Source organism: Patagioenas fasciata, chromosome 3 (genome assembly GCF_037038585.1).
Source record: "Patagioenas fasciata isolate bPatFas1 chromosome 3, bPatFas1.hap1, whole genome shotgun sequence".
In the NCBI taxonomy this organism is placed as follows: domain Eukaryota; kingdom Metazoa; phylum Chordata; class Aves; order Columbiformes; family Columbidae; genus Patagioenas; species Patagioenas fasciata.
The window spans coordinates 120,025,651-120,050,338 of record NC_092522.1 but is presented as its reverse complement, the minus strand read 5'-3'; the positions used below and the strand labels follow the sequence as shown (position 1 = coordinate 120,050,338).

Below are 24,688 nucleotides of genomic sequence, written 5' to 3'. Positions count from 1 at the left end.
AAATCATGCTCCTACAAAGGAAACAAGAATGGATTGATAATAGATACTAGGCAGCAGTATGAATTGTATGGAATTAAATTCTATAGGAAGATAAAAGCAAGTGATCAAAAAAAATCCACACAGATATAATGTACAACATGATTTTGGGCAGTCCAAGTTCCTTCAAGCTGGCACTACTGCATTCTAAAAGAGCCAACCAAGTGGGTTTGACTTAAATCATTTGACATCAATCAAAGAGATCAGAGTCCATCTTCTAGCAGACACGCGTTAGCTGACGGGGAGTAAACCACAACTCTATTAACATTAATTCTATCATTCATGTCTGTCTTCACAATGACTTATCACCGTTCACAAAGAATCCCAGTGGGGAAAATATTTGAAGGATGTAGGTCAAGGCTGTTGTGATGTGTTGTAGCCACCCCTCTGAGCAATCAGGCTTTCATGGACTGAAAAGGTTGCTTATCAGTAGGTAAAGTATTATTATGATAATATACAGTATTATTATTAAAGTATTACTATTATTATATATATATATCTATATGAACTTTTGAGCTCTGCTGTTTATAAGCACATTTGTATTTTTGGTGTGCACATGTGTAATTTTTCATATTCCCTTGCTGAACACTGTGCTACTGCTAAAACCTCTTTCATGATGGAAAAAGAAATCTACTCTCTTCCCAGAGGCCATTTGATATCTCAGAAACATAACGCAGTTCACTGAAGTTTGAGGTCTTGCTTCTCACTGGATCCTTTTCACTTCTTAAGGACATGGTTTAGTGCCAGAATTAGGTTATGCTTGGACTTGATTATCTTGAGGGGCTCTTCCAACCGAAATGACTCTATGATTTAAATAACCAAGAAAAATTCCTATTCTATGTCTTTTCATTACAGCCTAATTTTCGTGATAAAGTGCTGAATAACATTGATTTGTCCTAAAGCAGGTTCTTTGAGTTCTCTTTCTAAGGATCTTAGTAGATATTAATAGATTATTATATTAATAAAAGATGCTTCAAAATCTTCTTACTGCACATGCAAATCGTATTGGATATGATGAAAGAGTAACTAAAGGAGGCCTCGTTCCACTTCCAATGGTAAATAAACTGAAGGCGCGTCCCCTTTTCATTAACATCTATTTGCATTACCCATTGAAACTTTTTTGTAGGCAAAACTTTCCTTATAACAGACATCCACTACTTGCACTTAACCATGAAGAACAATATAGCCTTGACTGGAACCTCTAGTCTTAGCATACATTAGAAAAATACAGTTTTAAGGGTAACATGAAGGCATTTATAAAAACATAAAGATCAGTCACTAAACAAACACTATCAGTCAGCAGTGAATTTGATTTCAAATTAAAACTTAAATTCATTGTGCTCTTCAAATACTCTATGCTTGAACAAAAATTGTACAGAACTCTCATTCTAGAGTGTTTTGGTTTATATTGTTTGATATGGAAATAACAAAACATTTATTATAATTAAAATATATCCAAAAGAAAAAAAACCTATCAAACTCATGCCAGCATTCTGACCCAAATTGGTTGGAATTTACCTCTCCACTTTTACCCCTATCTATCCTGTAGATATTCAAACCCCAACAAACCACCAAAGGATCCTTTTATTAGCCAGCTGAGGAACTAAATTCCTCAAGAGATTCGTCTCATCTAAGTCAGAAAATAATTTTGGGATGATGTGAATCATCCTCTGAAAAAGCTCATTTCCCTCTACACATTGGTATGTACCTTTAGCAGAATTTCCCTTAATGTAAAGCAGTGTACGTATTGTTCAAAATACACCAAAAAACACCATAAAATGTGACGCAGACTTAAAAAAAAAGTCCGCTTTTCAAGAATTTGAGTTATTAGTGCAGTCATCAGCTATAGCAGCCAGACTTCATGAAGTATACAGTGATTAGAAGAATTGACCATATATCATAAATCAGTCCAAACCAGACCCTGAACTAACAGAGATATACTTTGAAAATAGGAAGGTGGAACTATAAACCTCTGAGATATCACTAGTCAAACGATCAATGGTAATTAGTAATTACACTGGCAACTTATTTTTTCAATTTGGAAGTTCAAACCTGGACTTAACAATTATGAGCTGTTCCTAACGAATGTTTACCATGAAAGATGTTTGCAATGTGCTGCAGGCATAAAAGCAATTCCTATAGTTCAGCCTTGTACATATTAGAGATGGCAAAATGGACATGAATTTTGAGAAGAAATCATTAAATTACATAATGAGAACTGTGTAGTCCATTAACATGAGTAATGTGACAAAATCCAGGTAGTAAGCAATAAATTTACATCTGCAGTCAGCTTCAATTATAAAAATTGCTTTTTTCTAGTACCGCATATAAATCCCACCCAAACACCTCCATCTAAAGCTATTACATAGTAACAGCTCAATAAGGATGTGCAGTTACAAAGGATGACGAATGTGCAAAAAACCCTATCAGAAGCCCGGAGCACGTAAAAAGCTCCTGATTTAAGAGTTCCGGCATGTGGATGTCAGAGGTCAAAGCAATGAGCTATTAAAGATACTTTCACTTCCTCAGAAATGAAGTGCCGTCTTGGGCTCAGAGGGGAAAGGTTAGAAAAGCTGTTTATCTGCCGTTCCGTTCCCATTCTTCCTTCTGTCAGGAAATCCTACATGTTCCTTACACCCCACGCAGGGTTAACCCCGGGTCACGGTCATTCCCCAAGTAAGTGCCGGGCTGTGATTGAAGTCCAAAGAACCACAGCCCCGTTTTGCTGTAAAGCTCAGCTCAGCTAAGCCTCCGCGGGATATAAAAACACAGACTCTTCACCACTTTATTGCTAAAGGACAAGCGAAGCCGTAACCATCGGTTCGCGTAAATTAATGGGGTCATTAACAAAATGTTATTTTGTAGTAGTTAAGAGCTAGAGCAAGAATTACAAATATATACCTAGAGCAGCATGTTTAACCTGTGGAGAGGGGAGAGAGGTTGTCCCCTCCCCAGAAGCCACAGGGGACATGAGGGACAGACTGAGAGGAGCTTAGTAAGCAAACAAGCCCCATCAAAAAGACTCCAGGAGGTTGCAGGAACAGGGATACAGCACCAAGGTAAGAGCAGAAAGAAACTACCTGGAGCTGGAAGGGACCCCAAAGCGTTTGCTGTGATGAGGAACCCACCTATTAAGTGCTGGATTAAGTGCAAATCTAAAGGAAAGTACCTGTGTGCAGGCAAACAGTGGGCAGGGGAGGCTTTATTTATTTGTATTAAAATATTATATGTTAAAATACACAAATTATATATAAATATATAAATGATACATGTATAATATTTATATTTTATATACACACACATACATATTACGTGGTCTGCCCCATTCTGAATTTTCTCAGTTTACTGAAGTTTTTAATTCTAGTTAACGTATTAACAGAATCTAGCTTGAAACTTTAAACTGCTTCTGATTGCTGAAAGGGCTCATTATAGAGAAAAGACCAAAGAACTCGAAGCTCAAAGCTCTAGTTGATCCAGTGACTTGTCATATGTAAATATTAGTCAGAATATGTATTAGTATAATTTATATACATTAGTTCCATTTAATATGCACACCCACTCACGCTGGTAATTTCATTTGAAGAATCACTATAATATGAAAAAAAAGTTTGTTATGCTTCCCAAGCTACAGCTGACATATAAAAATATACCTTAATACAAAATGTCAGGTGGTAGATTCGTGTCATGGTGTAAAATGCCGTAGTTGATTTTTAAAGAGGTGCTGTTGAACCTTAATTCAAAACTGTGGAGAGGTTCAAATTTAAAACTGACAAACGAGATTCAAAACAGCCTCGTTTATACAACATCTTCAATGGCTTTCAATAAGGAAAAATATTCAATATTTCTGCATCATTTCAACAGAAAGCAAAACAGCGAATAGTAAGAATAATAGAACATACACATTAAGCAAATAATGCATTAATGCAAATACTAGAACAGAAAACAAATTTGCAATGAGGTCTTCAGATAACGAGTCAACTTCTTCTCTTTAACAACTTGAAGTTCTTAACAAAAAAAGAAATTGGCTTTATTCCCCAGGTTAGATAATGCTGCAGATATCACACAAATACATATATAACCATAAGCAAAGTGCACACACTCTATTTACAAGCCTGTTATTAGTCATTTGATCATGAAAATTTCATGCTGTTCTCAGGAGTTTGAGAGTGAGGATTATTGTATGATCTATTTTCTTACCAAGTTTATCAGTTGGGTGTGGACGATGTCTTCCACCAGTATTGCAGTTTCATGCAGTGGCCTGCGTGCATCTCCTAAGGAAAACCTGAAAGAAAGAGGTTTATTGCAAGGTCATGAAAATTAGTTTGAAAAAACAAAAAGTAGGTGGTCTCCAGAGAATTAAAAGGAAAAAAAATACAAATAACAACAAGCTCAATACACCTGTATGTAAAGAAATTGATCACTCAGTGTGTTGCAAGGAATATAAACCAAAGTAATCTGGTTAAAGGGACAAAAGAACGTATCCCAATGCACACGGTGGGAAAAACTGAAAAATCCAGGAAAGAGAGGAAAATTCAGTATGTAGGAACACTTGTAAAAAGAGTAGCATGTGCACTGCTATGAGTAATTCTGTATTTGCAGCCCCTTTTGCCTATGAAATTACCAAATAAGTATTCTAAAATGTAAAATGCTAACAGGTATTTTATCTCAAATCTAAGATACCGAAGGAACTACTATGAACTAAAGGTAAATATTTTTATACATAATAATATATGAGAAGCTCTTAAACTCTACATTGCAAGATTAAATGACAAAAGATCATAAAGAGATTATAGTCTTCATATAATATCGCAAACAAAAGACAAAGCCACTCTAATAGGTGTCATTAAAAGAGAAATTGTGACCACGGGCTTTTTGCATGGTTTTGTCTTTAATGCCAGGAGTTGGTCTCTACACCTGACTTAGCTGCTGGTATTCAGCTAAACCTGGGATTGAGCCTTTGATCTGCGACGGACAGTGGCCACCACCAACCTATTAAAAGAGGCTGTAGATGCCGTAGAAGATCTGAATTCCACACCTTCAGGTTGTAGCACCTCTGACCCACTGCAGAGCCAGAGCTTTTCCCATCCAACATCCTATAAGCCCTATGTCCTAAACCTTGACACCCTATGAAACTGTTCATTCAGTTTAGGATGGTGGGTTTTAGCTCCAGAGCCAAGCTGAGTACAGGGGTACTTCATTTGAAATGTCTACGAGATCCAGGTGGGGCTGACCGATTCACTTGTTGGGGTCCAGCATTGGCTCACAGAAAACATCCTATCATTACACACATGTCAAAATTAAAAAAATGCTATTCACAGAATCCCAGAATGTCAGGGATTGGAAGGGACCTGGAAAGCTCATCCAGTGCAATCCCCCCATGGAGCAGGAACACCCAGCTGAGGTTACACAGGAAGGTGTCCAGGCGGGTTTGAATGTCTGCAGAGAAGGAGACTCCACAACCTCCCTGGGCAGCCTGGGCCAGGCTCTGACACCCTCACCATGAAGAAGTTTCTTCTCATATTTAAGTGGAACCTTCAATTCCACTTAAATGATTCCAGTCTTACATCATCATAGTGGAAGTCAACTCACTATGTTTTCAAATACTTCCTCAGGGAATTTCTAAAAAATATTATCTCTCCTCCTACGTCTGAGTTTTTAGAATAAGAAAAATGGTATAGTAAAACATATTCACTGTAAATGAAATAGCACAAGCTAGATATAAAACTAGTTTCTTATAAAAATAGTGAAAATTTATTTATAAGCAAGATTTAAATTTTTATTGGTGAATATTGCAATTATTTCCTTACACAAGCGTTCTTCTATCATCTAATAAAACAATATTTCATCTATAAACAACTAAAGAGTTATACAGTAGGTTTTTTTTCTCCTTTCTCTAATAACGATATTCTATTCAGTGTCCTTCAAATAGCATTTGAAATTCTAATGATTTAACTTCAGCTTGATACTTGAAAGAGCACAAGAACTGATCGGGCAACATCTCAGCATAACCCATCATACTATACTAGTCATAGCATGAGGAAATTACACCCTCTATTTGTTCCCTATCATTTGCCTCCCCTGTTGAGACTATCGACATCTTAGAGAGATGGTCATGTTTTATAATGTGTTGTACAACATCTCTAAAATCAGCACAACTCAAATAACTTTCTCTCTCCCATGTAGGAGTGAACACATACATGAATTATAATGTCAGGTGTTTCCTAGGACTATAAGTGCAGCAAACAATCCAGATCATATTAAGTATTTTATAAACTGCAAATACCTGGATATTATATAGGAAACACATATAAAACTAGAAATATTTATTACCGTATTACACTGGAACCTAAGGTGATATTAAAACCATCACAGATTCAAAACTAGTGCTCATATGGGATAAAACTGATGGTTTTTGTTTTGTTGTGTTTTTTATAGTAAGGCGCATATGTAAATTCAACAGAAAATTTACCTTTTATTTTTCTAATCACACAAGGTATATAAAACCAAACAGAATTCAGTTCTCACCACCACAATCTGTTGTTCATTCTTACTTAGTGATCTTTAAATATGTACAAGTATTTTTTCTTTCTAAGACTTAGAATGCAAAATAAAACAACTATGTAAGAGAGTCGTAAACGCCTGGTTGCCAGCATTATCCCGTCGAACATAAATGTATTTTGTTCACAGTTTTATTGCCAAGCATCCCATATATACACATGGAAGATTTTTGATTTTCTTCTCCGAAAACAACACAGTGCAAGAACAAAACTCCACTTTTGGGGCAGGATGCTGCTCTGTGCTGAGATGTCGGTCCTGTCTGTCTAGAAATCTCTCTCACAAGTAACTCTCAGCTCCCTAAATGGCACGAGAAGCAGAAGAGACACAATCGAGATGCAGCACGTTGATCTGAGCGGAGACAAATATAAAATCTTATTGCTTCATCCTGATGCAAAAAGATACGTCAGAGGCGATGCTGAAACGTGGAGAAGAGAGACGCAAAATCAACCGCGCTACGTAGAGAATCAAGTTCCAGATGCATCTACTTTCTTCCTCCCTCGCACTCTTTCTACCTTCAAACACTGTTTCTATCTCAGTTTGCCTTCACTGCGTTCCCATGTAACTTCTGCCAACTTCTTTCCCACACACAGAAAACGAGATACTGGCACGGTGGTTTCGGCAATAAGCAAAACCCACCACACCTACCCACAGCCGCTTCCTTTTCCTTTGCAATGGATATGGGATTTTTTAAACACTAACAAAATGTAAAGCTTCAGTCCTTGTAAATTGTATTTGTATAGCATTTGATATATTCCTCGATTCTAATAGCCTTATAGGATAATATTCTTTAAGATTCCAAATACAACCTTTTTTTACCCCTTTCTGCTACCAGAGGTTATAAATACAAATGCAGAAGCAGTTAATGTAATAAACTCTTCTATTTTTTTCTTCACTTTTGCCACTGTACTTCTGCGTAGCAGAATAAACACTAAACTAACAGTCAGGAAACTCAGATTTTTGCCAAGTTGCAGAATACGAGGTAGGTTAAGAACCAAAAAGAAAACCCTAAAAAAATAATAAAAAAAAAAAAAGAAACAAAAATTTGGTGCCCGCGCTTCTTGGAACCGAAACTGAACCTGATGTTTTAATGTAACTTACAAACTTCATTTCACGTGCGCTTTGCTTTTAACGGTTCATTAGAGAGTCTTTTCAAGCAACTTCCATTCCTAGAAGTATAAATAAGTCTTCCTATGAAACACATAAAAATTCTGTTGAAAATAAAAAAAAGCTGTTTCCCCACAGGTAAAAGTTGAAGAGAAAACAGATCAAAATATAACACTAGCAGTGCATTAAACCAGCAAAACGATATGGAAGAACGTCCTTACACCGGGAACATCTACCCATAAGACATGTCATACAATAACAAAGCCTTCTTAGAAGATCCAATTTCAAAGGTTTGTCTGTTTTATGGAAATATTTTTACAAGGGGGTGATCAACTTACATGGATTTTCACAGAACTAAAATAGTAGCACAGAGAAAGAAAAGACTGCTGCAGTGCTTTTATTGTTTACTTTTAGCTTCTATTTCTAATTTATTTAAGTTCCTGTAATGATGTTTCCAGACTCATCAAAAGAGGTAAATATCCAAGCCGCTAACTGTCTACGTGAAGTATCATGGCAAACGGTGTGCAAACACACACGCACGTACTTGGCACACGCTGAGGTACAACAGCTACTCATGGTGTAGGGACCTACATTGGTAGGAACCTCAAAATCTTTGGCAGCTACAGAAATAGATAAAGCCCTTTCTCTGCTCCGTTTCTTGGGGTTTTACACGCCTGTGAAAGGTACCGGGGCCAGGCACAGCACGGACTTGCTTCAAAAACCCCGATGGAGAGCTCTCCAGGTGGCCAGACCACCAGGAGAGTGGGCTGTGGAGACAGAAAGCTGCTGAGATCTGCCGCCCTCCGCAGCCTGGAAAAGCCGCCCTGGCCAGAAAGGAAGTGTGACCGGGGGCCGGGAGCGCGCTCAGCTAGAATAAATAGTTTCCCTTACTGGGGCTTCTATTGAGTTCATACCATAACAAAGCTGCCCCAACTCATGTGGAATTTACCACCTTGAATAAATTTGATGAATCTAGCCTGGGAAAAGTATAAAAGCAGTGAGGTAGACTGGTGGAAATATGTATATTTTTTTGGTTTTGGTTTTTTTTTTTCTATAAATCCTTAATACTTTTTGTTCTCTGTTTCTACATGAATGACTCATGTATGAAGTTCAACAAGGCCTAGTGCCGGGACCTGCACTTGAGTCACAACAATCCCAAGCAGCGCTACAGGCTCGGGGAAGAGTGGTTGGAAAGTGGCTGGTGGAAAAGGGCCTGGGGGTGTTGGTGACAGCAGCTGAACATGAGCCAGTGTGTGTCCAGGTGGCCAAAAAGGCCAACAGCATCCTGGCTTGTGTCAGGAATAGCGTGGCCAGCAGGACCAGGGCAGTGATCGTTCCACTATAGTGGGCACTGTGGAGGTCAAACCTCAAATCCCAGGGTCAGTTTTGGGCCCCTCATGACAAGAAAGACATTGAGGTGCTGGAGAGGGTTCAGAGAAGGGAATGGATCTGGTGAGGGGTCTGGAGCACAAGTGTGATGAGAAGCAGCTGAAGGAACTGGGAAGTTCAGCCTGGAGAACAGGAGCTGAGGGGAGACCTTATCACTGTCTGCAACTGCCTGAAAGGAGGTTGTAGCATGGAGGGGGTTGGTCTCTTCTCCCAAGTAACAAGTAATAGGATGAGCGGAAATGGCCTCAAGTTGCTCCAGGGAGGGTTCAGATTGGAATTTAGGAAAAAACCTTCTTCCCGGAAAGGGTTGTCAAGGCATCCGAACAGGCTGCCCAGGGCTGTGGTGGAGCCACCATCCCTGGAGGTGTTTAAAAGATGTGTAGATGAGGTTCTTAGGGACATGGTTTAAAGGCGGACCGAACAGCATTAGGTTAAGAGTTGGAATTGATGAACTTAAATGTCTTTTCCCACAGAAATGATTCTATGATTTGCAGCAGCAGAGATGGGACCTCCAACTTGAGGGGTTTTTACTCATCTGAAGACCTCACACAGGACAAGCAGATGCCTCATCTGTCCTCAGCAAAGGGGTATTATTTATTTTCTCCTGCCTGTTGGACTGTACTGTGGGTCTCAGGGGTCCATGCGCCCGCAGTGCCAGCAACAGGAGAGACCTGAGTGGGCGCACACTGTGTATGTGTGAGTGTAGCCCATAAGATAAGAGGTCTGGGATTCAAATATCAAAGTGGCAATAAATATGGGCTGGATACTGGAGAGAACAGAGGATCTGTGAGTTGGCAACTGGAGGGACCAAGAGGTCTACAGCAGCTGCTGGGGAGACTGAGGGACCTGGGGCTTGTTCAAGAGACCGGTTTGCTCGTGTGTCTGTGCATGTGAAGATTGAGGCTCTCCAGCACTTAATGATTGAGCTTGAGGCAACCGGATTAGGCAATTCCCAACTCAGGACCTGTGTTGAGGTATCAGACTCAGACTAGGTGTCTCTGTGAAGGCGAGTATTTGTACATGAAGAAAGATACACAAAAATATACTGAGGAGACTGAAAAGCAAGCTTGGAAGGTGTTCAGCCAACACATAATGGGAACCTAGAGACTGGACTTAATTCATATGTAGACAACAACCTGCTGACATTTGAACCTGGGTCTCTGTACTAGCAAGCTGATTCCCACCCTGCATTTTTATCTGACCAACCAAGCAGAATATGATCAAGATGTAATTGCTCACCACATTCAGAACCACCTAATTCACTGTTACAAATCTAAAACCAGGCAAGGATCCCATGAAATCACAGAGGACAAATGAACTATTAGATATATTTGGACTGGATAATATCTGGGCTCATGTCTCCTCAGTATTGTAATACTGTATACACAGTAAATTTCTTTTCTGTCAGCTGTTTGGCCAGAACGCGTTTGGAATATGCAGCACATAAATTCTCAGAGATGTTTCCATATTATAAGCAAATGTCCTTCTAAATATATCAATTATTTGAGACCTGACAGGCAGGTGGTGACAAAGTAAATTGGTTTTATAGTACTATAGTACATCCAGAAAACCTCCAGCAATCCAAACACCAGAAGGACAAGCATTGTGAATCACTAAAAATCAACAACAAACTTTGGAAAATCAGTAACACAATACATTAAAGTAATTCAGCTTGTTGCCATAAGAGGTTGAGCGTGAAGATAAAAATATTGAGATCTGGTCCATCACAGGACAGAAAACTGGGAAACTGCAGTTTTCTTTCTGATGGGCACAGGAATGAGCCTGTCATTGCAGTATATGTCCCAGAGAAAATAAGATAAGGGTAGTACCTTTTTCAACACCTCAAAAGCTACAGCTAGCTCTTCTCTCTCCACTTTGTTTGCCACAGCTGTTGCTGAACAAATTAGGCAGAAGTAGAGTCTGGAAGGAAAGAGGTGACTGGTGCCAGACCAGCAAATTGATTAGACACGCACAGGAGAACACATTGTATGGAGAGTGGAAGAGGAAGAAAGAACATCTGGGAGGAAGAAATTTCCCAAAGTAAAAGGACAATTGCAATAGGGGAAAGAGGTATAAATAATGAGGTCTCAAAATTATTTCTATTTTATGTTAAGATACATTACAGAATCACAGAATCGACTGGGTTGGAAAAGACCTCAGAGATCATCAAGTCCAGCCCTTGGTCCAACTCCAGTCCATTGACCAGATCATGGCACTAAGTGCCATGTCCAATCTCAGCTTAAAAACCTCCAGGGCTGGTGAGTCCAGCACCTCCCTGGGCAGCCATTCCAATGCTGACCACTCTCTCTGCACAGAATTGCTTTCTAATCTCCAGCCTCAATTTCCCCTGGCAGAGTTGAAGCCCATGCCCCCTTGTCCTATTGCTGACTGCCTGGGAGAACATTACATCAGAGAGAGATGATGTGATAGATGGTTGTTTTGTAGACATTGTTCCTTCCTAACACAATCAGTGGACCTAGTAAAGGAACATTACTTTAAAAATTAAGTTATCTTTCTTGCTTATTACCTTGGCTTAATTAAAAAAAAAGAACAATTTAAAGCATTGAGTTGTGTTAACTAACCAACACGTTCTACCAGCGCTAGCTGAAAAAGCACTGGAATTTTTATTGCTATTTATATGTTCAGCTGCTTGTCAGGGAACTTCCACCAAAGCCCATTTAAAAAGAAAAGGTAATCTTAATTCCAATTAGAGTTCATAGTTGACACATTTATCTGCTTGGACTAACGAATGCAAGTTTACATAGGTTTCATATGTCACACTAAATACAGTTCTTTACCAGTGCAAGTATGAAAGATATTAAGTCAAACCCCAAGTTGTAGCTGTGTTAGCTTTTTCTTTAAAGTTCAGAAAAATCGCATTTAAGTTAGAATAAAAACAAGCATTCAAAACCTACAGCAATTTTAATAACAGAAATTACAAAAATTAGGGTTATTTTCCAAATTTTTTCTGCCAAGACTTTCAGTGGCTAAACTTGGAAGAAAACACTAGCATTTTGCAAGAAGCAATTCTTGGAGCGTCAGATTGTCTTGTGCTGTTTGCTACATCGGTAATTACCCAACAGCGGTTTTAAAAAGCTTGTGTGGCAACTTCTAAATAACCTGCCTGCACTTTACACCGTCAAACGAGGCTCCAGGGCTCCTTAACTCCAATTGCTGGGGGGAGGTTACAGCTCCACCGAGCAGGTCACTCACCCTGGGCAAGACCAAGGCAAACTCGAACACATGTACCAAGATGTCTCTGGGAGAATTAGTTGTCCTCAACATGAAGAGGAAACCAGAAATGTTGATTTAAGCGATATCACGGACTTCAGTTTGTGCTGTCCACACGTTCTATAATCAAGCAAGGTCTACACAGACATTGGCAAATGCAGCTTCTCCCTAATGGTGTAAACTTAAACTTGCATTAAGCCCACTACAGAATAGTACTGACAAATTCAATTGCGAAATTATATAAAGAGAAAGCATGCAGATTTTTTTACATCCTCACAGAAAGAACAGCTGAAAAAGTAGACTCTGCATATTTTAAGAATCCAATTTACTCGAGGATACCACTACTCCTTGTTGTAAATAAAGACAAATAACGAGATCCCCTTCTCCCAGCCGCACTGCCTTGATGATGCCTGCAGATACTGGAAAAGCATAAACAAGAAGATAAATACTACATAATACCATTTAATTATTCAAAAGTACATAGCGACAAGTAAAGAGATAAAATTCAGTAAAGGAACATTTAGAATAAATTAGAAGGAAAACATGAGCTAAATCCCTCTGTAACCATCTCAGAAGGAACACAAGTTTTACTGCTGGAAATACTGAAAACTAAGCTTAACCAAGAACTGGGGAATCTCGTGATGCTAAAAAAGTGCACACAAAGAAATCTCGATTATGTGATTTAAAATACTTAAAAATGAGAAATGATCGCATTCTAAAATGATACATCAACTGACAGATGGTTGTCGGAACTGAGTATTTGGAGTCTGAAATAAGCTTCAACGATGCTTAGAATCATTAAAATTTTAAAACCAGGGAGAGATTTCCTAATTAATTATTCTGTGCTTATTTAAAACATATAAATGCTTAACAGTCTTCACTACAGATGTATCCCAATTACTATGGTGGAAAGCAACATCCAAAGGCATCAGTCAGGCTCATTGCTGCACTGAGGTAAGGTCTAAACAAGGCAAGACCTTTTTAAGAGCAACTGTATTTACCTGCAAATGGAAGTAGCTTGATTACACCATGAGTTCTTACATGGTAAGGCCTGTCAGGCAGCAGAATTAACAATATCAAACATTTTGCCAAATGAAAAGTCCGATTCTTCTCACATAAAGACAAACTCTGTCCTCAGCGATGCCACCATAAATCAAGAATAACACAAAATCCTCAGGGAATGAATTTCAGAGATGACAGAGTCTCTCAGCTCCATGGGAGGTCACTTTGCCTTGATTCAAAGTGTTCTTTTTTTCTAATCATAAACCTTCTGAATCATGTTCTTAAGCTGAGATTAAAATTGTTTTAATAACTTGTGGAAAACAAAAAAAAATCCTAAATTTTCCCCCTTAAAAATGGCAAGTATCGTTAACGTTTCTTTAAACACACTGTAATATATACAGTAAGAAATTTGTATCCAATGTTTGCCTCAATAAATTCATAATTATACCTGGAAAATTACTGTATTGCAGAACAGAAGAGGGGAAAAAAGAAGAGACCACCACTATACTACTGCCACTCCATGAATAACAGAACAGGTGAGGTAGGTGGAGACATATGGAGATAACTAGTCCAATCCTCCTGCTCACAGAGGTTTATTCAGGGCTGTGTCCAGTGGGTTTTACAAACCCTGTTTCCCTGAAAATAAGCCCTAGCATGACTTTTCCGGATTTTTGAGGATGCTCAAAATATAAGCCCTACTCCAAAAATAAGCCCTAGTCACAGTTCATTAAAAAGTCAATTTAAATAGTGTCCAGGCTGCTATGTATGTAAAAAAATAAGCATCTTTGGGAGCACAAACTTCTTCTTGGAAAAGGGTCATCAAGCACTGGAACAGGCTGCCCATGGCTTAGTGGTGGACATGGCAGTGTTACGTTTATGGTCCAACTCCATAGTCCTAAAGGTCTTTTCCAACCTAAAAGATTCTATGATTCTATGAAAACAACAGACTTTTTTCTTGTACTATTGTAATCACATTCTAACTGCTGAAAATCGGCAAATTTATCCCAACACAAAGCTCTGGCAAGAAATCTTTTCAGTACCACTGTGTACTAATCAGAATACATCAGACTCAAACACTTCAGTGTCTTAAACATAAATTTGTTTTATAAATCCTTATGACCAGCAAAGGGAAAAAAATTAAATTATTCCAGTTCTACAACACAATATGTTCCATTTGCTCATTCACAAAGGGTTTCAGTTTTTCAGGAAATAAATGAGACAAGTGTCGTTGTAGACTGTGCAGACTGTGATCACTCATTTCTGCTCAAGGAAAACGTTCATCTCAACAATATACCAAACACAATTGGAATTAAACAAAGCCAAGAGAGATGAATTTTCAATCTGCTCTCATGAGGACAGGGTGAAAAAGTGACGAGGAGAGCAGGAAGTCAAAACATCATTTCACTGTATATACATTATAAGTGTTAACCAAATGTGGAAATCCCTAGCTATTTTAAATCTAGATTAAAACCACAAGACAATTTAAACTAATCCACAAGATACAAAATACAGATGAATGCTTTATGCTAATTTTTAGAGAAATAATATTATTCTTTCTATATTCTCCAAAACGTCAAGACCATTTTTCATTGTTGTAAAAACTCAAATCACAATTGTATGAATGAGATCTTTGTGTGTTAAGTAATTATATCCAATTCTTAAATAACACATTTTCTTATCAGATGTTAACACATATTATACCATCAGTTTTTTCCACTTTACCACCCTTCCTGAAATCAAAGCCTGGATAAGGGAGACAACTTGTCCAAGGTTGGTCTGTGGTAGAAAAAGCAAGTGTTACTCCCTGTGCCTCCCATTGCCGGGTGGTTAACAAGTGCTCTGCTGACAAATGGGGCTTTGCAAATTAGATTTATTTTAATAGTAAAATAGCAAATTAGATTTAATTTTCATAGTAAAACAAAATGATATGGAAAGTCCACCTATGCACGTAGAGAGCCTGTATTCTCATTATTCATCTTTGCAGAACTTGTATGATAGATGTTTCAGTACTCACTGTAGTAATGGGGAGAAATATAAAGAGGTGTTGAAAAACATGACCTGTCTCAAAACTAGGGAAACATTTGGGACCAAAAGAGCATTACAAATCTCAGCATGTCTCACAAACACTGTAAAACCTAACTATGAAATTAATATTCACAGTATTTCTAGATTAATCTTTTTAGCTATTATATGTAATAACAAAACGGCTGTAAAATACTTAATTTGACTTTCGGATTGTGAGGAGTCCACAGACCACAGCTTGGAAATCTGTGCTCTAAATTACAGTTAGAGGCATGGCAGTTCTTGCTTTCTACAACCAATGAAGCACCACAACTTCCCCATTACCAAAAATCAAGCTCCCTGTGAACTGTTTCAGTGGTTACTCCGTGTTATCACTGAACCTGTGAGTGAAAAACAAAAACAGAAATTATTTCCCCCCCGGGCCCAGACCAATATATCTACTAATTAGAAAAGATGCACAACCGTTAAAATATAGAACAATTATTTTGAATAGTTGATTTTAATTTAGGTTTAACTTTAGAATGGGCTTAACGCACCAATATTCTCATTTTTTTCTGGAAGTAAAATTCTGCCATAAGCTAAAATCTCACTGAAAAGGACAATGCTTTAAAAACGTGTTTTATTTCAGAAATCAAAGTACACAACCTTCTCCCTAGAGTAAGAAACTGGAAGTTCTGTGATAAAATCTTTTCTGGAAAGTCAGTGCAATTTCATATCAATGGTGTGCTCTTTTTCCTGCTTTCAAATGGATTACTTAAATGTTTTAAAATGTTATAACCCACAATAATCTGTTCCAGGCACCAACAAAAAGGAAGAAAAAAATTACAGAAGGCAAGATGTCGCCTGGAAGCACTTTATGGCAAACATTATAAAGATAACACAGAGCAGAGAAGCTCTGCTTCAATCCATTACAAATACCCCATTCTTCTTAAAATCACAAAAATGTATTTATAGTAAAGAACTCTTACAGGCTTTTTCCTCAGAAGACTTAAGTACAATTTGGCAGAATTTTTGGAAGAAGAAAAAAAGAGTTTTCTAAAATATTGATGTTTTACAGCCACCCGTGTCTTGATCTACTTGCTAGAAAAACAAAAGCAAGGACTTTGGAAGATGAGCACATCCATGTTATTATACTTTAGCTTTTCATCTTGTTCAAAATGTGCTCTCTAGTAGTTTTTACTGAGCGCAGACACAAGATCATCACATCATAGGCAATTAATGCCTCATTAAAAACATACATTAGTTTTCTAATTTACTTATTGACTTAATATATTGTTTAAGGGGATATAGGGGATAAAAACGAAAGGAAACAAAACAAAACCACAAACAAACAAAGCAACCAAAACAAAAACAAACAAAAAAGCCACCAAACAAAAAAAAAAAAACACCAGCAAACAAAACAAAGCAACAAACAAAACCACCAAACAAAACCCCCACAACCAACCAACAAAACAATGAGAACACCAAAGGGAGAAAATACTGGCAAAATATATTCATGTATATACAATCTATAGATCCATTTTCCCATATGTCCCAAATGACAGTGTAGAGAGTTGCCCTCTCTTCTTTTACCCCAGGTCCCTCCCAAGACTTACAGACCAGGGTGTATACAGAAGCAATAGGCTACACTGACCCCCTTGTGCACTAAAATGATCAAAAAGCAACAAGAAATAGCCCTTTTTACATTTCTCAAAATACACTGTTTTACTTTTCTTCTATGAAAAGTGGTTCGATAGAAAACAGGAAACAGAAGATGTAAATATCTGGACTTTAGAAAGATTTTCTCATAAGCAAATTGGGGATGATGTATGAACCCTTAAAAATGTTCACTTAAAAATTAAAGTTTCAAAAAGATGAAAAACATTTTGTTTACCAATATTAGAAGCAAATTCACAAGGACCAAACATGTACTGCCTGTTTAATAACAATAAAACTAAAAAGATAAAAAGGGGGACATGTATCACTCTCATAGGGTTCAAAAGGGCATCATGTGAAATAAATGTATAGTTAATTATTTCACATTATTGACGGTAGTTCAAAAGGGGTCAATGGAAAGGACAACTTGGCATCCATTTCAATTTGCCTTTTTTTTTTTTAGAAAAAAAATACTGTATTTTCTGACCTTTCTTAACAAAAAAAAAAAGACAAATATGAAGTGTACTAATTCAGCCAAAATGTGCGTGATTTGCTGTTTATTGGCGAGCATGTAGATTTGAAAAATGGGCAAATTGTAGACAATTACTACAAAATTATAGTTGGATTGAATTAATACCTTACTATGAAATTATAATTTGAATTTACAAATATGAGCACTTAAAACAGAATTTTTTTAAAACATGGTCCACCCAGCCTTATGCCCAGTACATGACTTAACAAAGAAAATCATTATCATGGATATCGTATAATAACCTTGCTTTCTTATCTGTATCTGTAGAACATGTGAGATGTTACCAGGTAAAATCCTAATTCCCTTCTTTATCAAAACAGATAAGCTAGACAAAATAAAAAAGCATACCGGAGAGTCCAAAAGTCATTCCAGTCAACACCTCCAACTACTTATAGCACATTTCTGTGATTGCAGAAGAAAAGACTTCTTGAAGAAATTCAGCACATGTGCAGCATCCTAACCAATACCAAGAGATGCTAAGTGGTGAGCAGCTATTAAAGATAAAACATACTTCCAAAATAAGAATTAATCTCTATAGACACAAGTCAGGAATTGCCATGCTTGAGGGATTCAGTATCCCAACCTTCCCTTTCTCATCTTCCTCATGAGCCGAGGAAGCCGAGGAGTCAGGGAAAGACTGAATTCTCCAAGAAAAGCTGCGGTTTCACTGAATCACACACTATGGAGGCACCAGCAAATGTAATTTTTGGTATCGGAATGATCTGTTACAGGAGAGTAATTAACGTCTCCCTTCGTGCTGCAGTTATTGAACACTTCTCATTTCCTTCCTTTCAGTTTCGGAGCCAGAGAAGAAGGAGCAAGAGTCGCTCCCCGGGGTACCATGGATTGGGCTGCCACAAAACACCGAGGTATTCTCTTTTTATTTAAAAAAAAAAAACACACAAACCAAACATCCTGACTGTGTTTCTATATCCAGGCGTAGTCGTTGCTTTTTAGCTTGGCACCACTCGACACGCAAGCGATGGTGCTCGTGGCTGAGATTTGTGTGGTCTACGGTAAGCTCTGCTTCCTCGAAAATGTGTGGCATCGTACAGAGTTTATTTAGAACCTAAGTCTCTCGGGCACACTATGTAAGCTTATTGTTTATCGTTTGCTGGGGAAGTCTTCTGAGGTCAAGGTAAAAAAAGCAGGAGGTGATATTTGATGCAAATGTTCCAAAGCACGTTATGTGGTTGCATGGTTGCGGTGGCCCCCGGAGCACTTTGCTGGTGGTCCGTGGAGATCTGGCTGGTGGAAGGTGCTGGCTTCCCCTGTTTCCAGCTGCTATATCATATTTAATGTATTTTTAGCTTCACTTAATATTTTCCTAATACTCCTTTTCCATGTAAGCAATTAGTGTGGTTACCAGAGATGGCAACAGAAGCGATATTCAGCAACCAGTGGAGAAGAGGTGGTCTTCATAGCTGCATATGGGAGAAGATCCACCACACAATCCCCTTAACACCCCTGTTTCTCCCCACTGAAACGAACAATTTACTTTTTCTCCCCAGAAAATCCTGCTGAAACACACATTATTATTACTGAGGACAAAAGAACTAACAAGTTGCAGTTTTTAGCCTTTTTCCTATGAAGTAAAAGAAAAAAACTACCCCCATGAAGTCACATTCGCTTTCCAGATTAAGCTTACAAAAAAGACAGAGACAAGCTATAAATGCAATTAAGAAAATATGTGAAATTGCTGGCCTTGATTTTTGCAGGTATATGCTTTTTTTTTAAATCTTAGCTTTATAATGCAACTGGAAATTATTAGGTATAGTAGAAATGTCTGCAGAGTTAATGCACAAACCTAGAAAAAGCAGAAAAAAAGGTTTCTGAAAAACTTTTGGCTGTGACCCACTGAATTGTACTATTTTAACAATTATTTTTGAAAAAATTGAGAAGTTTCTAGGATTCAAATAAATTTTCCAATTAACCACCGCTGCCTTAACTCATAATCATTTACTTTCATCTTGCCTTTGACTAATCAAGGCAGACTCATCAATTAAAAAATATTATGTGGAAAAAAATACTGAAAGGGGAACATTTGCTGAACAAAGAAAAGTCTCCTTTAATACTTTTTTTATTTTCATGCTTATTTAATTATCCATGAAACTACACCGACTCCAATTTGCTTGGGAAGGTACAGCTGAGAGAAGTCAGTCCCTACCCATGCAAGAATGCATTATATTACCTTTAAGGAAAATATACAAATATTAGAGAAGGTACAAATTCAAGTATTTGGCATTGAATTCTGCTACCTATTCAGACAATGATGCTTATATACAAGTGAGACTTATTTAGGAAAACAGTCCCTGGAGATGGGGATTTGATGTATTAGAGGGAGTCGTTGCCTCCCTCTGAAATGCAGCAGCTCAGGCTCCTGACGTCTCCCTCCTCCTCCACATTAGAGAGGGGGATTTTTTACAGTTCTCAGGAGCTTTCGCCTGATGCCTGGAAAACACCAAATCCCTTATTAGTTGTAGATGTCTGTAAGATTGCAGTAGAGCAGTCTCTCTGAACCACTTTCCGAGACTTTCCAAATGAGGGCCTTCCTAAACCTCAGCTTAAGAAAGATTTAAGGAGACTAAATTCGCTCATCGGTGGTTGACAGAGTAAAACACCAAATTGCACAAAGCTGGACGGAAAAATCACTTCCATGGACGAGGGTTTTTCCTCCTTTTTCCCCCAGAAGCTTAATCATCATCTAACGGTTACTGCTCTTCCATCACATTGACAGGGAGCAGCAGGTAATGCTTAAAAATTAAGCAACAAAAATAATATTAATAAGGTGGGGTGGTTTTGTTTTGTGTTTTTTCTTTCTTTTTTTTAAAGAAATAAAATAAAAATAACACCACTGACTTGTAGGTCCCGACTTTGGCATCTGTCCGAACAAGTACAGAAATTAGGGAGTATAAATATGTTTTTAGAACTACACAAACATTGTCTCTCTTTTTTTCCCCCTCTCCTTTCCAACACAGGTATTATCTACAAAGGTAACAGCACTACTCTTGAAAACGCAACTCCATCAAGACAGAAGGAAATGCAAACTGCAGGGAAAGCTGTTTTCATGGACATACTGTGCAATCATGAGCCTGCTTTGTATGGGCAGGAAATTCTCAGGAGTTTTCTTAATGAAAAAAAAAATCACTAAAAAAAGATTTGCTGTAAATATCTCGCGAGCCATGACAAAGTACCTTATAAAATATAACTATTCATAAACAGTCTAGCCTCTGGAATTAAAACACTCACACTTTCTATTAAAAGGTGCTTAGTCACAGTTCACTAAATATTTACAACGAATCATTTATTCTCTAATTTCATTGACTTTACTGTTGTTAGCAAAAGTCAAGAAAACTTCCTGCATGTGTGTGAATGGCTTGTGTATATAAACCACAGCTCGCAAAGTCAATTTTATGGAGGCAGAAAGATTTTCACATTATACAAGTAGGTCCTCTTCTTCTGTACAAAACTATTTGCTTAAAATTCAATTGGATGAAAGAATTCAAATTAATTTGAATCAGAGGGCACAAGAGTAAATTGACATTATACCGTACAGGATGAAAAGGAAAATTAAAAAGAAACATAGGTCCTCACATTCCCCAGCTCCTCATTTCTATCAGTATGTTCTGCGGACAAATCATAGCATCCTTTCTCTGTTACTTTCTTTAAACATGGTCATGGAAATAGAAGCTCAAGAAAGGAAAGGATGAATCAAAAGTGCATTATGCACCATTACAGAGCCCATGTTATCAGAAAGCAGTGTCCATATTTGAGCTCTTGGTGTTGAAAGGCATTTCATCAAATGAAAACAGAAGTTTTTCTGCTGTTGCTTGGAAGGGGAGGGAACGTGACATTTGGGGTTTCTCTTTTACGAAGCTGATCGAGATGCTGTCCCAGCAAGGGACGCTCAAATGGCTTTGTAGGGAAATGAGGTGCTTAGAAAAATAAACAGGTCTCTGCCAAAAAATGCAGGCTCTAATACTATCAGAAAACAGACAACCTCCCACACTCAGCACTGACAGTAACATAATTCCTCTACGGGCCTGTCAAATACAGAATACTTTGAAATGCTGTGGTTTCGTGACACACAAATATATTTCCAGCGAGGCTTACGTTAAAAGCACCTAATGGATTTATATGAATACCTATATCTGAATGCTGCCTCCATACAGAGGAGTGTTTTGTTGTAACTCTCAACCCTTTCCATGGTTTGATATCATTACGGTACTAGCAAGGTTATTGCTATCCTTTTGTTGACATCATTTCTGCCTGTTTTCCCTGTTCTAACTCTTGCTTCCCGCTATTGTTGCTTTAAATTCCCTGATGCACTTAAAGACAAACATAGGTTTTGGGTACACATCAAGATGACCGCAGACAGAGAACTTGGATGATGAGCTGGCTGGTCTCAGGCTCCAACAAGAACTATCATTGTCCACAGTTCCTTTACCAGGACCAACGGCAAAGTTGCCAAAGAATTACTAGTGAAGACCTTGTGGGATAACAACAGAGCAACTGCTAACCTATATGCACTTCCTATATTTTTCAGTGGTAGTTTTGTCCTAGAGGAACGAATTCAGAGGAAGGACTTGATGTTTATGAATTCATCTACTTTTTTAGAAGATGAAATAAGGTTCATGTCTACTCTTTTCAAAGACACTGAGAATAACTTCTATACCAAATATACCCCTATATATCAGCAAAAAAAATCCCCACAAACAAAACTAAAAGAAATGCTTGAAGATGAGTATTCACACACACAAAGACAGGATGGCTGGGGTTGGAAGGGACCTCTGGAGGTCATCCAGTCCAACCCACCTGCTAAAGCAGGTTCACCAGAGCAGATCACACAGGAATGTGTCCAGGTGGGTTTAAATGTCTCCAGAGAAGGAGACTCCACAACCTCTCTGGGCAGCCTGGTCCAGGGCTCTGGCACCTCAAAGGAAAGAAGTTTTGCCAACCTGTTAGCAATAACCCCAGGAGTGAGGAACGCACAAGGCGCAATTTCCAAATCAAGCTTTAGCTGTGCCCTCCTTTGTTTTGCGAATACCCAAGAGACCTTGGCTGCATGAGCCCAAGTGGAAATCTTCTGGTGACCGCGGCACACGCAGACTTCCCGCAAGAATCCTGGAAACAAAATGGCTCAGTAGTACAAAGACAAATGGGACTGTTCCAAACCCTCTCCTCCAAAACCAAAAAAACCCCACACTGTAGATTTGTGGCCTTCATACTTACCCTCCCCCCTTTTCAGGGAGTGATGATGACAAAAAGACCAGAAAGCTTTCCTGAAAACCAGGCACGGCTCTAATCCACGAAAGGAACATTTTCACAGACTAATGGAAGCGGGTCACCTCAGGCACAGGTGTCATCTTCTTCAGCTCTGCTTTTAGAAGATTTATTAATATCTGACCAAAAAGATCAGGCAGATGAAGAACCAACCACTGCTGCCCCTCTGTTGAACTACTGCATTGACCATCTCACTGTTAGAAGGATGCCCTGGTTTTAGTATTAATTTACCTCATTTTATTTTCCAGTCACTATTAATCATGCACGTGGGATTTGACACTCCAAAAATCCCAAGAGATTTAGCTGATGAAGTCATTGGAATCCAGACAACGACTCTGTTGACCAAATGTTGGGTCAACGTTCTGGTGATAAAACAAAATCTCTGGGCTGCACAAACCACAACAGCATTTTAAGACATCTATGGTACAGAACTGGACACTGACTTTGATCACTTTTTCTGTGAGATGACAGACCTTAATTTTCCATGTTAACAGGGACCAAGAACCTTTTTGACATTTTATTTCATAAAGCACGCTGTGAGAGATTAAAAGAAAGTATGTATGATTTGGAAACATTCCTGCCGCTGTTTTCACAACACTCCCCTATCCCAAAAGCCAGACAGGAATATTTAGATTAAAACACAGGCAGTTCATATGAGTCCACACACCAAATGATCAAGATCTGCTACTGTCCCTATCATTACCTTTGATGCAAAATAAATCTTATGTAACTACTCTGACAGTTATACTTTGAGCTACTACACTTAAAACAAATAAAAAAAGCCAAAATCAAAACTAAAAGCACATACAAATTTTAAACCTATTTCAATGCTACTGGGTTTTAAGTTTTTGCCTTTTGACACCCATTCAAACCAATATGAGCGACAAACATTGTAAGATGCATGATGACTACTGAAGAAGTCGTATAGACAATGTCACTAATACTGAAGTTTTCATGTACACTTAATATGCCACACATTTCTATAACCCCTAAAATCCTGATGACACCTTTGAAGTCTCCTACATGTTTTAGATTTCAAATTGACTCTGGATGTTACCTTCACTTACCAAAGCATCATCGCAAACTGCACAGGCAATTCTAAACCAAAGAAAAATATGTTATCTTGAAAAAGAATCATGTAACAAAGACTGACATAAGATATATACTGTAATTTTGTTTTTAACACAAGTTACTCAAGCTTGAAAGAACACACCCTACCTTATCTTCAGTTTTATGGAAATAATTTTGTCATTATTTCTTCCAAAGCCATAAGCAGGGCAAGTTAAACATCTACTCTTTACTGTCCTTACATGTGAATTTAATTCTGGATTTCTTTGTATAATGAAATAAACAGAGGTACTTTGCTTGGGAAAACACTACGTAGGAAATATGGCTAAATGACTTCAGATGCATTTTCACCAGCTAAAAAATGGCAAAAGTACTGCTGGTGAGAATGATTAATGTGTAAGCACAATTAATGTGCAATCACATCCCTATATTTCTATCACATTCCTATATTTCCATTAATGAGATAGCAACACAAGGAAAGACTAAAAATCCAACTAAAAGATTGGCATGGATTATCATGTTCAATGTGGAGGATCCAGGAAATCTCAGTGTAATTTTGGATGCAGTAAAACAATGTTTTAAATGACCAGTTAAAGCTTTCATAAATAAGTTTAGAAAAAAATCTACATTGCAGATTATGCTTCTGATAAATAATGAGACTGATTATGCTGGTTTTCAGCTGGCATAGTGATAATTCTACCAAATTCTTTGTATACTTCCTATTTCTTCCAATACGGTCTTCCTATATTTTTAAATCCCTTTCCAAAATTGCATCAGTTGTTTTAACCATTGATAGTATCACTTATGTGTGTGACTTCAAATATAACT

General features: G+C 37.9%; 1 protein-coding gene across 1 annotated transcript in view; it reads right to left on the bottom strand.

The window, feature by feature from the left end:
- Window positions 1–24,688, bottom strand: part of SUPT3H (SPT3 homolog, SAGA and STAGA complex component) — a 281,071-nt gene that overhangs the window by 134,954 nt on the left and 121,429 nt on the right. Inside the window, 1 exon segment of the mRNA XM_065835220.2 lies at window positions 4,234–4,318. Coding sequence (XP_065691292.1) covers window positions 4,234–4,318 — 85 coding nt within the window.